The following is a 15,024-nucleotide window of genomic DNA, read 5'->3' as shown; positions in this document are numbered from 1 at the left end:
GATGTTAACAGTTCCCATAAAACTTCTCGCCAGAAGCCATTGATTTCCAAACTAATTTATTTCTCAGAGTCCAAAACTTTCTGTGAGTCCAGGCCCAGAAACTTCCCCGGTCTTGATGGAGATCCAAGCTTCTTAAGCCTCAAACTCAAACTCAAAGTACTGTGGGTCAAAATAGTGGATGCGGACATAACCATCTTCACCACCGCTGCTGTAGCTGGAGAAAGAAGAGCCAGGGACCAGTCAGGTGCCCCCTCTGGGGGAGGGAGACAGGCCTGTCGGGCAGGGCATGGTAAAGGGATAGAGGCCAGTCCCGGGCTAAGCTCAGCTCCCTGCACGGAGCCCTACCTCTTGCCATCGGGATGGAAGGCAACACTGTTGATGGGTCCGAAGTGACCCTTGACTCTTCCAAACTCTTCTTCAAAGGCCAAATGGAAGAACCTGGAGGAGGGTGGTGGGAAGGGACAATTCACTCTCCATCTCCTTCCGAGACACGTTGGACGTACCACTCCCCAAATGCAAAGTAGAGAGTGGGGAATGTGAACAAAATAAGACGGGGGGCGCAGACTGGATAGCTAACTTCCTTACTGCGTGCAGTGCAGCAAGTGTTAACTCGTTAACTCATGCATTTGATCTGTACAACTGTATGAGGTAAGTGTATTATCGCTGTCCCCATTATACAATCGCTAATCGGGCACAGAGAAATACAAGGATGTGTCCAGGGCTTCACAGTGGGTCCAAGGTCATGCTGTAACTGCTGTATCACACACCTGTCCCAGGAAGGCCACAAATCTAGCTGCACCTCCTAGCAGCCAAAGAAATAAGGGAAGTCTCGGGAAATGGTTTGTGTCCATCATGAAAGACACTCCATGGGGTTTTGACTTGGAAGAGCCCCCCCCCCCCTTACCTGGCCTCAAACTTGCCAATCCTGGTGGAGGTGGTGGTTACATCCATGGCTTCCTGACCACCACCCAGCACCACCTGAAGGGAAGAAGAAAAGCTAGACAGGCCCAAAGGGCAGGCAAGTCCATTTTCTGTTTCTTATCCCCAGCTCATAAGCTTTTAATATCTCCCACATCTGACTGGAAGGATGCTAAGGGCAGGGCCCAACAGATACTTTAGCCACCTCCTGCCCTATCCCCCGGGGCTGCCCAATCATTGAATCATTGCTCTGGGAATCTCCTCTCTAGCTGACATTATTTCCTCCAGAATTCAGATCTCCATCGACACCCAGATGCTGGAAGCAGTCCGAGGCTTCAGCAGAAGTCTGGGTGCGCTTCCCTTACATGGTCATAGTTGGGAGAGAGGGCAGCTGAGTTGACTGGACGTTCTGTCCGGAAAGTCTTCTGGTGTTCAAGAGTTGTGGAGTCAAAGAGCTGGAGAAGACAGGGGAAAGCAATCTGTAAAAAGAGTCTTCTTCGGGGAAGTCGGGCAAGTTGAAAGCCTTGCAGGATGATGGGAGGAGCCCCCCACCAGGCCCCTTGCCCAGGCTCACCTTGGCTGTGTTGTCCTTGGAGGCAGTGACAAACATGGTCATATCCCTGGATAACTGGATGTCATTGATCTGTCGGGAGTGCTCCTTAACGTTCACCAGTACCTCTCCAGACTGGGGAAGGCAGAAGCGGAAGAGTGAGGTTCTGGGTGGCCTGACCTCCACAGGCCCCACTGCTCAGCAGGGCTTCTATACTGCCCCTGTCCTGGCCGGGGGAAGCGAGGTCTGGGTTGGGATGGCCCAAGTATTCCCTGAACTAACATTTACCCCCTCCAAAGCCCACATCCAAACGTGGCCCACGTATACATTTCATCAACACTGGTAGTCCATCTACGAAAATACATGCTTATGGTGACATACCTACGGACCTATTAATTAATCAACACATTACAAGGGCAGAGCACTTTTCACTTACTCCTTTCAACAGTCACTGAATTGTGAACAGTCACAATTTGCCAAGCATTGTACTATATACTCAACACCTGTTTTCTTTCCTTTCTTTTCTTTTTTTTTGAGAGAGCACACAGGGGAGGGGCAGAGAAAGAATCCCAAGCAGGCTCTGTCAGGACAGAGTCTGACGCGGGGCTTGAACTCATGAATCAAGAGATCATGATCTGAGTGGAAATGAACAGTTGGGTGTCCAACCGACTGAGCCACCCAGGCGCCCCTAAAGGACATTTTCAAAGGAAGAAAGTAAGGCTCAGAGCGATGGTGTGACCTGCTGGAGATCGTGCAACCTGTAAGGGGCAGAGTGCCTGAGCTCACCCCTCCCCAGCCAGGGGTGGAGTCACAGTCCACAAGCACTGCTGTGTGTCCAGCTTTTTTTTAAGATCTTCTCCAAGGGCCATTTCACCTCCTGATTTCCCTTCCCACTCAGCAACCGGCTAGCCTGTACAGTACAAAGAGCAGAATTTGAGTCTGCCCTCAAAAGCACCTTTCTGTGCCTCAACTTCTCTCTCTAGAAAACAAGATTACTAAAAGCCCACCACCGAGGTTCACTATAGGGAGACTGGGACTGTGTCTTGTTTGACTTCGTTGTGACATGAACCTGGTCTACACTGTGCAGACACTGGTGAGATGATTAAAAGGTCTTTTGAGCACTGAGCCTCACACACACTAGACTCTCAGAGAATTTTCCTTTCCTCGCCTGAATTATTTTTGTTGTTGTTTTTAAGTAAGCTTTATGACCATTGCGGGGCCTGAACTCACGACCCCAAGATCAAGAATTGCATGCTCTATAGAGTCAGCCAGGTGCCCCTTTCCTGAATTATTATTAGTTTTTAAACTTTTTTAAAAAAATGTTTATTTTTGAGAGAGACAGAGAAGACAAGTGGGGTAGAGCAGGGGGGGGGGGGGGACAGAGGATCTGAAGCGGGCTCTGTGCCGACAGCAGCGAGCCCAATGTGAGATCATGACTTGAACTGAAGTCGGATGCTCAACCGACTGAGCCATGCAGGCGCCCCATTCCTGAATTGTTTTTACCTATTCTGTGGGAAGGATGTATTTTTGTCTCCTCCATCAATGTGGACACATGGTAGGGACATATCTGGCTCCTGTATTTCGGGGAATAAGCACACCAGCTTTACAGTCAGGCCTATCCGAAGGGACAGATCAGTTCCACTCTTTGCTGGCATCAAGCATGATTCATGCCTTTGACTTTGGTTTCCATTCCCTTTCTGCAGGTAGGTCTGGGGGCTAGTGGACTACAGCCAATGTTTGCTGAGTGACTGACTAACCTTTATGCTAGTGCCCTCCAGCATTGCCCAGGCACCCAAACAAGAAATCAAGACAGCCTGGGCTTGGCCCTGTCCTCATCCCCCATCTCATCAGTCACCCCTACATCTCTTAACTCTCAGGTGCTCCACACCTCCAGAGCTATTGCCTCATTCAGGTCCATTCTCTGAACTATGCCTGCAAAAGCCTCTAAAGAGAAAATCTGATCAGCAATAACCATTTGAAGATTCCCTGCTACCAAAAGGAAAATCACAGTTCCTTTACCTCCTGACACTTGAAAAATCTAGTCGCTATCCACTTTCTCCAATACCGTGTCCCAATGACACCAGACTCTCTTCTGACCAGTCCCCCTACTCCCTTAACTCTGTGCTTTTGTGTGCACTGTTCCTTTCACCTGTGGAACTGCCTTCTCTTCTTGCTTGAAGCTCTATTTATTCTTCACGGCTTAATGTACTTGCCACCTTCTCTGTGATGGAGGGCATTTTCTGTGCTTGGCTCAAGACCTCTGTGGTGGCACAACTCACAACCTGACTCATGTGCTAGCTGTTTGCCAGTCCGTCTCCCTGGGGACAGGGCCCATGTCTGATTCATGTCTTTGTCCTAAGAGCCCAGCATGGCACTCAGTAGTGGCAGGAAAATGCTTACTTGTGATCATTATTAACCTATCCAGAGTACTCTGTGACAAGTTTTTCAAATGCCTGATGTCCTTTGATCCTTGCAACGTTTTACAGACAAACAGGCTCAGTGAAGTAACTTGCCTAAATTCACAGCTAAAAAGTGGTGTTCTTCACTGCTGTGCTATCCTGCCTTTTGAAGGGAATCGTTCTGGTGGACTTGGGCCCCACCCACCTCCTCACCTTGGCACTATACTGGTTGAGCTCTCCGCCCTCGTGGCCCGCGATGATGCACTCCCCCAGAGGTCCCCAAACAGCACTGGTGATCTTGGAGTCGTTGCAAGGGATCTTCATGTAGGGCTCGTTGTTGTCTGTGTGCAGTAGAAGAGGTCAGGCCCTGGGCTCTGGAGCTACGCCTTGTACCCCAGCCCCGGTCCTCACCCCCCGAGCTCTGCCTCACCGATCTGGCTTGGATCCCGCAGGTCAAAGAAGCTCACAAAGCACTGATAGCCCATCTGCTTGTCCGTGGAGAACATGATGATGTTGCCCCCAAAGTCAAAGCCACACGTCCGGACAGCTGAATTGGTCTTGAGTAGGGCCAGCTGCTTCCCTGGAGACAGGCAGAAATCTGGGCTACCCCTTGTCCAACGCCATTGAGAAGAGGACACTCTCTACATCTACCTATCTTCCTGTTCACTGCTTCTCCTGGTCTAGTGACCCCAACCCACCGCCACCTTGGTGGCTACGCTTTGGCTCAAGACTTTTAACTTCCTCTCTGTCTCTCCTCAGACATCCTGCCGCTGTGGCACTGCTCTCATAGCGGAGTGCAAATGTATCTGTCTTCTCAGAATTTCTCTGCGTGTCTCCAGTACCCAGCATAGAGCTGGCACAGAACTGGGTGCCGAGTAAATATTTATTCAATGGAGCAAGTTTATAGGCTCCCGTGTCTTCGGTCTGTTCTTCCAATGCTCCCCACCGCCACCGGAGTTTGTTAAAACCGAACATGCTCTGCCTCGCTGAGGGACAGCACGCCAAGTCTGACGGAACAAAGCCAAGCTCCTGAGTTTGTCATTCATGGCCTATTCTGACCCTTGCCGGCCTCATCTTCTCTCCTATTTTGTCTCCTAAGAAGCAGAAACTCCCCACAGATCAGATGACTTGGACAGGACACTTGCCATGCTTTCGTTCCAGTCTGTGCCAAAGTGATGACCTCTTTCTCATCCTTTAAACCCCAGCTCACATGACATTTTTCTTGGGAAACCTTCCCGGGTTGCTTCCATCCCCAATCCAGACATCAGCTGCCCCCCTCTGGCCTTCCACAGTGCTTTGTGCTTTCTCCAACATGGCTTATGTCTCACCACAGTGCCTCCTTTTATTTTATTTTTTTAAGTTTATTTATTTTCAGAGAGAGTGTGGGAGGGGCGGGGGGGAGGGGGAGACAGAGGCTCCAAAGCGGGCTCTATGCTGACAGCAGAAAGCCTGATGCGGGGCTCGTACTCACAAACTGTAAGATCATGACCTGAGCCGAAGTCAGCCCCTCAACCGACTGAGCCACCCAGGTGCCCTGTGTAGCACCCCTTTTCTTGTCTGTTATCCTTTCCTTGTCTGCTTCCTGTTCCTCAGAACAGGAGCCATGTCTGGATTTCTACTTCCCCAAAACGTATTCACCTAAACAGGTATACTGTAGGTTCTTGCTGTTTGAGGAAAAAGTAAACGATCCAGGCTTACCTGTTTCACAGTCCCAGAGACGACAGCTATTGTCAGCTGAGCCGGTGAGGACATGTTTGGTGTCCCCTGAAGAGGGTGTTAAGAAATAGAACCCAGTTCACCTGAGCCCCTGTCCTCCTGGAACACCAACTGAATCACCTCCCCACTCAGCCCCCGCCAGCCTCCCTTCCTCTCTTACTTCGGAGCATTCTACCCTCCTCATCTAGAACTGCAACTTGTCCTGACTGTTCCCCCAACCAGGGTACGGACTGGGGATTAGGAGGTAGATATTGTTCCCTAGACCCACAATATCATCCCAAACTCTCAACTCCAAGTTGGCGGCCTCTCCGTTGCTGGCAGACCCTGGGAGCACAGACTCACAGCGAAGACAAGGATACAGTCGGCATCCACACACCACACAGCTCCAGTATGGCCCATGTAAGTGCCCAGCCTCTCACCGTTCACAGAGTACCACACATTGACGATCTGGAGGAGTTAATGACAGCGACACGTGGTAAACATCCCAAGCAGAGCAATGGCCTTCTATTTAGAGGTTCCCCAGGAACCCTCCTGCTCATTTCTTGGGAAACAGCAGGTTGCTGGTAAAAAGAACAACTCCTAGATTCTCCCCCTTCCTGCAGGTAAGTGGCAGGGGCACCAGGAGGCTTGCAAAAACATCTCCAAGCCATTGTCCCAGTCCTCCCCCAAACTCTCAAATACAGTGCTTCTCTCCTCTGAGCTTCTTTTCCTATCTGTAAAATGGCCACAACAATAATGCCTTCTTCAAAGGGTAGCTGTGAAGCTTCAATAAAATGGTGTCTAAGGGATTTAAAATATAAATGACTAAGAATTCTTCACTCATACACACCGGGTACTTACTGTGCTAAGCTCCTTACTTGAATCTCATTTAACCCTGAAGGCAACCCCATGAGGGAGGTACTATTTGTACCCATAATGTATAAAAAAGGAAATGAAGTTTAGAAAGATTAAATGACAGGCTCAAAGTCACGCTGCTATTGGACGTGGGAGTCACGATTCAAATCAGGTCTGTAGGCTTCCCAACTCCCACTTTGAGCCACTAGAGTTAACGTCTTGCATAGGGAGGTGCCTCAAAGGGCAGTGCTGTGAGAGGCTGTTTGCACTCAGTGAAAGGCGGGATGGGGCCCAGAAGGACCGACTGAAATGAGCCCAGGGACACCCCCATAAATCCTCTGTTGTCCCTCACAGTCCAAGGATCAGCTGTCCTTTTCTAGAGATGGTGTGTTCCCCTACCTGGAAGAATAGTTTTGTTCTTTCTCAGATTGGTCCCTTCCCAGTCCCCTGAAGGGGCTGACTCTCATCTCCGTCCCCCTTCCACAATGGTCTGTGGCTTTTTTCCTCCTGGCTACTCCTTCCTTCTACCAACAACTGCGTTTTCCCGGTAAAATGCTCCCGGTAAAATGACCATCCCGGGATGGTCTCTCCCTACTTCTCAGAATGGGGCTCTCTTTGGTTCTCCTCTCGGGCAAAACTGGCTTGTCCACCCACCGCCCAGTGAGAGTGAACTCGCCCCCTCTCGGCCCCTGCTGCAAGGTCCCGCCGGCCCGCCCTCTGCCGACGCTCACAGGGTCCTTGGCCACCGTGAAGAGGAGGTCTCCCTCGCGGTTGTACTTAATCTGCGTAATGGACCGCTCATGGCCCTGCAGCAGGATCGGCTTCTGTGAAGACAAGACGGGAGTGTCACCGCCAAATATCGGCCCCTGCTCCAGCTCCAGACCCCCAAAGACCCCCCCATGCTAACACCCCAGCTCAGGGGAACTCACCATCCCTGCGTTGACGAAAGGAAAGCAGCAACGTGAGTGGGACCGGAAGGGGTTTAGCGCCACTTCCGGATTGTGGGTCTCCGCCCCTTCGCTCCCGGAAGTGGCCGGGAGCGGCGTTGCCATGGCGGCATCTCTAGGTGGGTAGGCGGCCCCGCCCCTCTAGGGGCTTCCCGAGCCTTGCCCCGAGTTCATTTCCTGCTCCACCTTCACCACTTAACCTCAGCCCCAAACTTTGGGCTCCTGGATCCATCTCCTCGGCCTCCAGGGCCCTGCCCTATTCGCCAGTCTCACCCGGAGCGTTGGAGAGCGAAGGAGAGATGTGGCAGCGGCTGGCTGAGGAGGGGAGGCCAGAGGAGGGCTGGGCCCCGCGGGCGGCAGTTTGGTGGGGGTGAGGGTCACTCGCGTCTCCATCCAGGGCAGGTGCTGGCTCTGGTGCTGGTGGCTGCCCTGTGGGGTGGCACACAGCCGCTGCTGAAGCGGGCCTCCTCCCGCCTGCAGCAAGTTCATGAGCGGACCTGGGCCCGGCAGTTGCTGCAGGAGATGAAGACCCTCTTCTTGAACACTGAGGTACGTCTGTGAATGGCCCCTTTCTCGCGCATAGCTGCTAAAAATGTGGTCTCTGGAGTCAAACAAATCTGAGTCAGAGTCTGCTCCCCACCAGCTCACTCGCTGGAAGCTCCTAGATGAGACAACTGTCCTGCTTGAGCCTCAGTTTCATCATCTGTAAAATGGGAAAGAATGGTAACCATCTTATAGGGTAGTTGTGAGGATTCAGTGAGGTGAGGCACATAAAGCACTTAACTAATACACACTTGGTGTTCAATCTATGGCTGCTGTTACTAATGTTTTATCATGGTGATCCCTCCAACAGACCTTTCCAAGGGAGGACTTGGGGCTTAAATTGACCCTGGAGTGGGAAGATCTAGAGAACTACCCCTGACCTCAGTGCTGCCCGTCTAGGCTAGTGGGAAAGACAAGACACAGACACAACCACCTCTCTGGGCTAAGGGCTATGAAAGAGGTACAGATTAGGTGCCTCCTGAGTTCACAGGAGGGAGGTTGGAGCTAGGAGCCTGGGGGAATGCTTTCTGGAGGGAGTGACATTGGCACTCAGGGACTTGCAGGAGGGGGAAGATGGGAGTAGCAGGGCTGTGGGAGGGGCATTCAAGGCAAAGGCATGGAGTTCAGTCAGTAACTTCCTGTCTGCCCTGAAGGGTCCTTTTCAGAAGGCTAAACACTCTCTGGGCCCTTATAGCTACCCCTCCTTCTAAAGAAAGGCGTAGCTAGAAGCTCAAAGAAGGCAATGCTGCTCAGTCCAGCATCACACTGACTGCAGATTTCTTCTGTTTCCAGTACTTGATGCCCTTTTTCCTCAACCAGTGTGGCTCCCTTCTCTACTACCTCACCTTGGCATCAACAGGTGGGTTTCTGACTTAGAACTGCCATGCTCAGTGGTGGAAGCCACCCAGAAGAGTCACTTGGGGAGGGTGCCTGAAACACCTTTTTTCCATGAGTGAGGGAGAGCCCACTATCTCCAGTTCCCTCTCTGCACCCTCTTCCCTGAGCAGTTGGGGCACAGTGGGCTGATGATGAGTATGCTGCCAGGCATTTGGGTTGATCTGAAGCCCGGCAGTCTTGCGCAGCAGCAGAGGAAGAGGGAAGGTTCATTTTGCTGTGCTGATGGCTGGCGCTGACACTCTTGTTTCCACTGTGTGCTACCTGTCTGACCCTGTGTAAGTCTCTTAATTGAGCGTTGGTTTCATAGGATGGTCTTCTTGCCATTGAGAGAATTCAATTCAGTGTATGAGAAGCATCTAGCAGAGTACCTGGTGCACACTGTAGGAGCTCAATAAATATAAATTTCCTTTCCCCCACTGATTGATGACTGTCCTCTACTGCATCAGATACTGTGCTGGTTTTACACATTTTATAGCCATACCTCAGAGATACTGCAGGTTTGGTTCCAGACTACCGCAATAAAACATATATTGCGGAACAAGGCAAATGAATTTTTTCGTTTCCCAGCGCATATAAAAGTTATGTTTAGGGGCATCTGCTGGCTCAGTATGTGGAACATGCAACTATTGATCTCAGGGTTGTGAGTTTGCGTGTAGAGTTTACTCAAGGATAAGATTTAAGTGGGAATGCAAGCTGGTGCAGCCACTCTGGAAAACAGTATGGAGGTTCCTCAAAAAACTAAAAATAGAACTACTCTATGTCCCAGCAATTGCACTACTAGGTATTTATCCACGGGATGCAGGTGTGCTGTTTCAAAGGGACACATGCACCCCCGTGTTTATAGCAGCACTATCGACAATAGCCAAAGTATGGAAAGAGCCCAAATGTCCATCGATGGATGAATGGATAAAGAAGATGTGGTATATATATACGATGGAGTATTACTCGGCAATCAAAAAGAATGAAATCTTGCCATTGGCGACTACGTGGATGGAACTGGAGGGTATTATGCTAAGTGAAATTAGTCAGAGAAAGACAAAAATCATATGACTTCACTCATATGAGGACTTTAGGAGACAAAACAGATGAACATAAGGGAAGGGAAACAAAAATAATATAAAAACAGGGAGGGGGAGAAAACAGAAGAGACTCATAAATATGGAGAACAAACAGAAGGTTACTGGAGGGGCTGTGGGAGGGGGGGTGGGCTAAATGGTAAGGGGCACTAAGGAGTCTACTCCTGAAATCATTGTTGCACTATATGCTAACTAATTTGGGTGTAAATTTTAAAAGATAAAAAATAAAGTTAAAAAAGAATAAGATTTAAAATAAAAATTAAAAACAAAAAGTTATGTTTATACTATTCCGTAGCCTATTACGTGTGCAATAGCATCATGTCTACAACAACAACGCACATATTTTAATTAAAAAATACTTGGGGCGCCTGGGTGGCTCAGTCGGTTGAGAGACTGACTTTGGTTCGGATTGTGGGTTTGAGCCCCGTGTCAGGCTCTGTGCTGCTTGGAGCCTGAAGCCTGCTTCAGATTCTGCGTCTCTCCCTCTCTCTCTCCCCCTCCCCCACTTGTGTGCATGTGCTCTCTCTCTCTTACAAATGAGTAAAAAAAAAAAAATTTTTTTTTTTAATCTTAAAAAAATACTTTATTGCTGGGGCACCTGGGTGGCTCAGTTGGTTAAGTTCAGTTGGTCCAACTTTGGCTCAGGTCATGGTCTCACAGTTCATGAGTTTCAGCCCTACACAGGACTTCATGCTGACAGCGGTGAGCCTGCTTGGGATTCTCTCTCTTTCCCTCTCTCTCTGCCTCTCCCTCCCACTCTCTCTCAAAATAAATACATTTAAATAAATAAATAAACATTAAAAATACTCTATTGCTTGAAACGGTAACCATCATCTGAGCTTTCAGCAAGTCATAATCCCTGATCACAGATCAGCAGGACATGTATAATAATAAGGAACAGTTTGAAATACTGCAAGAATTACCAAAATGTGACACAGACATACAAAGTGAGTAAATGCCGTTGGAAAAATGACAACGATAGACTTGCTCGATGCAGGGTTTCCACAAACCTTCAATTTGTTAAAAACACAGTATCTGCAAAGTGCCATCAAGAGAAGTGCAATGAAATGACGCCGGATTTCTATTGGATCGTGATCATGATGCTATGAAGCAGACATGATATCCGTGTAGGAGGTGAAGTTACAAAACTTGGGGCAATTTATTTCCCTTCTCTGAAGTCAAGCATGTTAGTGCAGAAGGATTTGAAGCTATGTATTACTCCAAGTTTATGTTCTTGAACTTAACTATGAGAAGTCCCCCTGCTGTGGTTTCGTCTCCCGTGGAATCTCACCCAGGCCCCAGAGAGCTCTGGAGAACCCCTCAGAGGCCACAGAAGGGTGAGGAGACAGGCTGACCTCAAGACCTACCACTTCAGCTTCAACTAGAGGCTACATTTATCCCTTTTACATGTGGGGCTTCTCATAAGACATCATTTTTTTTTTTAATTTATTTTCAGAGAGACAGAGACAGCATGAGTAGGGGAGGGGCAATGAGAGAGGAAGAAAGAGAGAGAATCCCAAGCAGGCTCTGCACTGCCAGCACAGAGCCTGATGTGGGGCTTGAACCCACGAACTGTGACATCATGACCTGAGCCGAAATCAAAAGTCAGTTGCTTAACTGACTGAACCACCCAGGCGCCCTGAGATGTCATTTTTTTTTTAATTTTTTTTTCAACGTTTATTTATTTTTGGGACAGAGAGAGACAGAGCATGAATGGGGGGGGGGGTGCAGAGAGAGAGGGAGACACAGAATCGGAAACAGGCTCCAGGCTCTGAGCCATCAGCCCAGAGCCCGACGCGGGGCTCGAACTCACGGACTGCGAGATCGTGACCTGGCTGAAGTCGGACGCTTAACCGACTGCGCCACCCAGGTGCCCCAAGAGACGTCATTTTTAAAAAAGGTTCATTTATTTATTTTGAGAGAGAGCGAGTGGGGAGGGGCAGAGAGAGGGAGAGAGAGAATCCCAAGCAGGCTCCACACTGCCAGCACAGAGCCCGATGCAAGGCTCAATCTCACAAACTGTGAGACCACGACCTGAGCTGAAATCAAGAGTCAGATGTCTAAACTGACTGAGCCACCCAGGCACCCCATAAAACATCATTTGACAGGAAGTTTGAGCACCTGGGTGGCTTAGTCGGTAGAGCATGTGACTCTTGATCTCGGGATCGTGAGTTCAAGCTCCCTGTTGGGTGTGGAGATTACTTAAATAAAACTTAAACCCCAAAAGTTTGAAAAGCAAATAAAAGCAAGTTTGAAAGCCTCTGGCACTCCCTGCTGCCCAAGAATGCCAGCTGACTGCAGTTAGCCCCTTACCAAGTTTTGAGCAGATGGCAACATTAGGGTCCTGTTATCTCCTCTCCTGCTCTACATCCATCTTTTAGCATCTGTCTATTCTAGTAATCAACAACAGTGGTCACTTTATCAAAGATGTATATCTTCAGCCAGGAGCTAGACACATTATCCCGTCTTATCTTACCGCAGCAGCGCTGTGGTACGGAGGTGGAGGCATTGTCACCTTGCTATCACTGTTGTGCTTGTAGACTGCAGAGGTCAAGGGCCTAACCAAGGCGGCACAGGGAGACCTAGGTCAGCCTCACTCCAGTGCCCTTGCTCTTCCATAGCCCCATGCTGCTTCCCCTCCCCATCTACTGTTGCACACCAGTCGATAGCAGTCCTCGCATTCCATGGAAGGTGTGTGAGCCCCAGGAAGCAGCTCTGAGTAGGTAGTTGGGTCAGTTTCTTGGGTGGGGAATGCCAACCATGGTGGGGACTCTCGGGATAACAAACAGGACAGTTCCTCCTCTTCCTGAAGCAGGTGAGGCCGGGAATGCTGGGAAGGAATGAGCTGACTCAGGAGCCAAGGTGAGCAGTTGGCCTGGCAGTTATTAGTCTTGTCATCATAAGTAGCTCAGTTTCTGATTTAAACTTTTTTTTTGTATGCTTGTGTAATAAGCACACTTAACATGAGGTCTATTTTCTTAAAACTTTTTTTTTTTTTTAAGTAAGCATTACACTCAACGTGGGGCTTGAACTCACGACCCTGAGATCTAGAGTCACACGCTGTACCGATTGAGCCAGCCAGCCGCCCCCATCTTCTTAAATAGCCTAAAATATAACTTTTTAAGAAGATGGGGGCACTTGGGTGGCACAGTCGGTTAGGCCTCTGACTCGATCTCAGCGCAGGTCATGATCTCACAGTTTGTGATTTCAAGCCCCTGCATCTAGCTCTGCACTGGCAGTGCGGAGCCTACTTGGGATCCTCTCTGCCCGTCCCCTGCTCTCTCTCTCTCTCAAAAAATAAATGAACTAAACTAAATAGATAAATAAATAACAGGGGTGCCTGGGTGGCGCAGTCGGTTAAGCGTCCGACTTCAGCCAGGTCACGATCTCGCGGTCCGTGAGTTCGAGCCCCGCGTCAGGCTCTGTGCTGACAGCTAAGAGCCTGGAGCCTGTTTCCGATTCTGTGTCTCCCTCTCTCTCTGCCCCTCCCCCGTTCATGCTCTGTCTCTCTCTGTCCCAAAAAAAAAAAAAAAAGTTGAAAAAAAAATAACATTCTCAGTCGGCCTCAATTGACATGTCCCCTCTGAGCTTTTGTTTTCTTTATGCAAAATGACAACGCTCTTCTTGCAGTGTTGTAAGGTATGTCTGTAAGATACAAAGCACCCAGCACACAATTTGCACTTACTAAGTGATGACTGTGTTTTTGCACTCGTCCTCCTGCATCCTTTGGGCTTTGTGGCCTGTCCAGATACCCTTGGGATCTCAGAAGCTCTCTGAGTACAAAGACCTTATCCTTATCGGCCAACCAGGTGGTCGCCGACCACTATATGGTTCAGGTCTTCATGCTGGAATTGAGGGAGCACCAAATTTAGAGTCAGGAAACCTGGCTGGAATCTTGAGCTTTGCTCTGATTTCATCTGGAAAGAGATACTTTTTTTTTTTTCTTTTTTTTTTTAAACAGGCTGTCTTGATAAACTGTTTTGTGCCTAGAAAGGCATTTTTTGGCATCTCAGAGATTTTTTTTCATTCTGATCACTCAGATCTGACCCTAGCTGTACCCATCAGCAACTCTCTGGCCATCATCTTCACACTGATTGTTGGGAAGGTCCTTGGAGAAGATATTGGTGGAAAAGGTAAGTTAGACTGCTTGCAAGTGCAGGAAGCCGCTACTTGGGCCTTGCCACCCCTGGTTAGTCCTTTCCAGAGCTATCTCCAAGGACAGGGGAGGAGAGGATCTTTCCCCATCCCACCCCTTTCTTCTGCAGCTCTTCCTTAGAGCCATCAGAGTTTCCTTCCCCTGGGCGTTCTGGGGACAGACCCCATCTGAGCTGGGTGCTCAGCCCTGCACCAGCTCCTCCTAGCGTGGCTGGGCTCAGCCCCTCGATTTCTGCCCATTCTCCCAGGAGCATTCACAGGCATGGTGCTCACCATGGCAGGAATTACACTCTGCGTCACAAGCTCCGTGAGCAAGACCCAGGGGCAACTGTCTGCCCGTTGAGTGGGCCGATGCCACCCTGCAGCGCTTCTGTCTCCAGGAAGCCCCTGAGCTGGGAGGTGCAGCCTCACGTGAGGTGCAGCAGATGGACCTAGCACTTCCCCGCCTGAGCCTCAGCGTCCTCCTCTCTTAGGGGGCTAAGAGCTACCTCGTGGTGAACTGCACAAGAGAACCGGAGCAAAAGGGTTTTGTAACTTCCGAGATCTGTTCGACTGCTAGGATTTAGCACAAGAGACTTCAGGCTCCTTCAGTGACCCTTCTGCCCCAGCAGCCCTCTTCGTGCTTTCATGTCAGACCCCCAGCCCAGCCACTGTCACTATGGCCTGATCCGGACTGTCACAGCAGCAGGGTCCACGGACTGCATGGAGACAGCCAGCTGTAGTCTGAGCCAGAAATGCAAACAGAAGGCCTCCAGGACTGTCAGGGGCCCCCGCTGCCTGAGGGGCATCTGAGGGGATGAATGGCAGGTGTAGAGGGGATGAGCGGTCTGGTAGCATCGCCTGTCCCACCCATGAGATGGGTGGAGATCCTCACCAGCCTGCCCCTCTCAGACAGCCAGCCTCCTGTGGGCCCCTGCACCACCTCACTCCAGCCATGTGGTACGGTACCTGGCGAGCAGTAGCCTCAAATAAATCTGCACTAAACAGAC

The 15,024-nt window shown here is 49.9% G+C and overlaps 2 protein-coding genes across 2 annotated transcripts; one reads left to right on the top strand and one right to left on the bottom strand.

Annotated features, from left to right (window-relative positions):
* Positions 1-39: 39 nt before the first annotated feature.
* EIF3I (eukaryotic translation initiation factor 3 subunit I) lies at positions 40-7,469 on the bottom strand. Its single transcript, XM_043574394.1, has 11 exons — positions 7,347-7,469; positions 7,149-7,241; positions 5,943-6,030; positions 5,566-5,631; positions 4,298-4,447; positions 4,081-4,208; positions 1,493-1,603; positions 1,284-1,373; positions 905-978; positions 346-438; positions 40-214 (listed from the first exon to the last, which is right to left on the bottom strand). The coding sequence occupies exons 1-11, from the start codon at positions 7,467-7,469 to the stop codon at positions 133-135; spliced, it is 1,098 nt and encodes a 365-aa protein (XP_043430329.1). The 3' UTR covers positions 40-132.
* TMEM234 (transmembrane protein 234) lies at positions 7,431-15,024 on the top strand. The gene is made up of 5 exons (XM_043574397.1): positions 7,431-7,483; positions 7,762-7,913; positions 8,700-8,766; positions 13,921-14,013; positions 14,284-15,024. The coding sequence occupies exons 1-5, from the start codon at positions 7,468-7,470 to the stop codon at positions 14,376-14,378; spliced, it is 423 nt and encodes a 140-aa protein (XP_043430332.1). The 5' UTR covers positions 7,431-7,467; the 3' UTR covers positions 14,379-15,024.

Source organism: Prionailurus bengalensis, chromosome C1 (assembly GCF_016509475.1).
Source record: "Prionailurus bengalensis isolate Pbe53 chromosome C1, Fcat_Pben_1.1_paternal_pri, whole genome shotgun sequence".
NCBI lineage: Eukaryota > Metazoa > Chordata > Mammalia > Carnivora > Felidae > Prionailurus > Prionailurus bengalensis.
The sequence above is the reverse complement of the archived record's forward strand: the minus strand, read 5'-3'. Positions and strand labels throughout refer to the sequence as shown.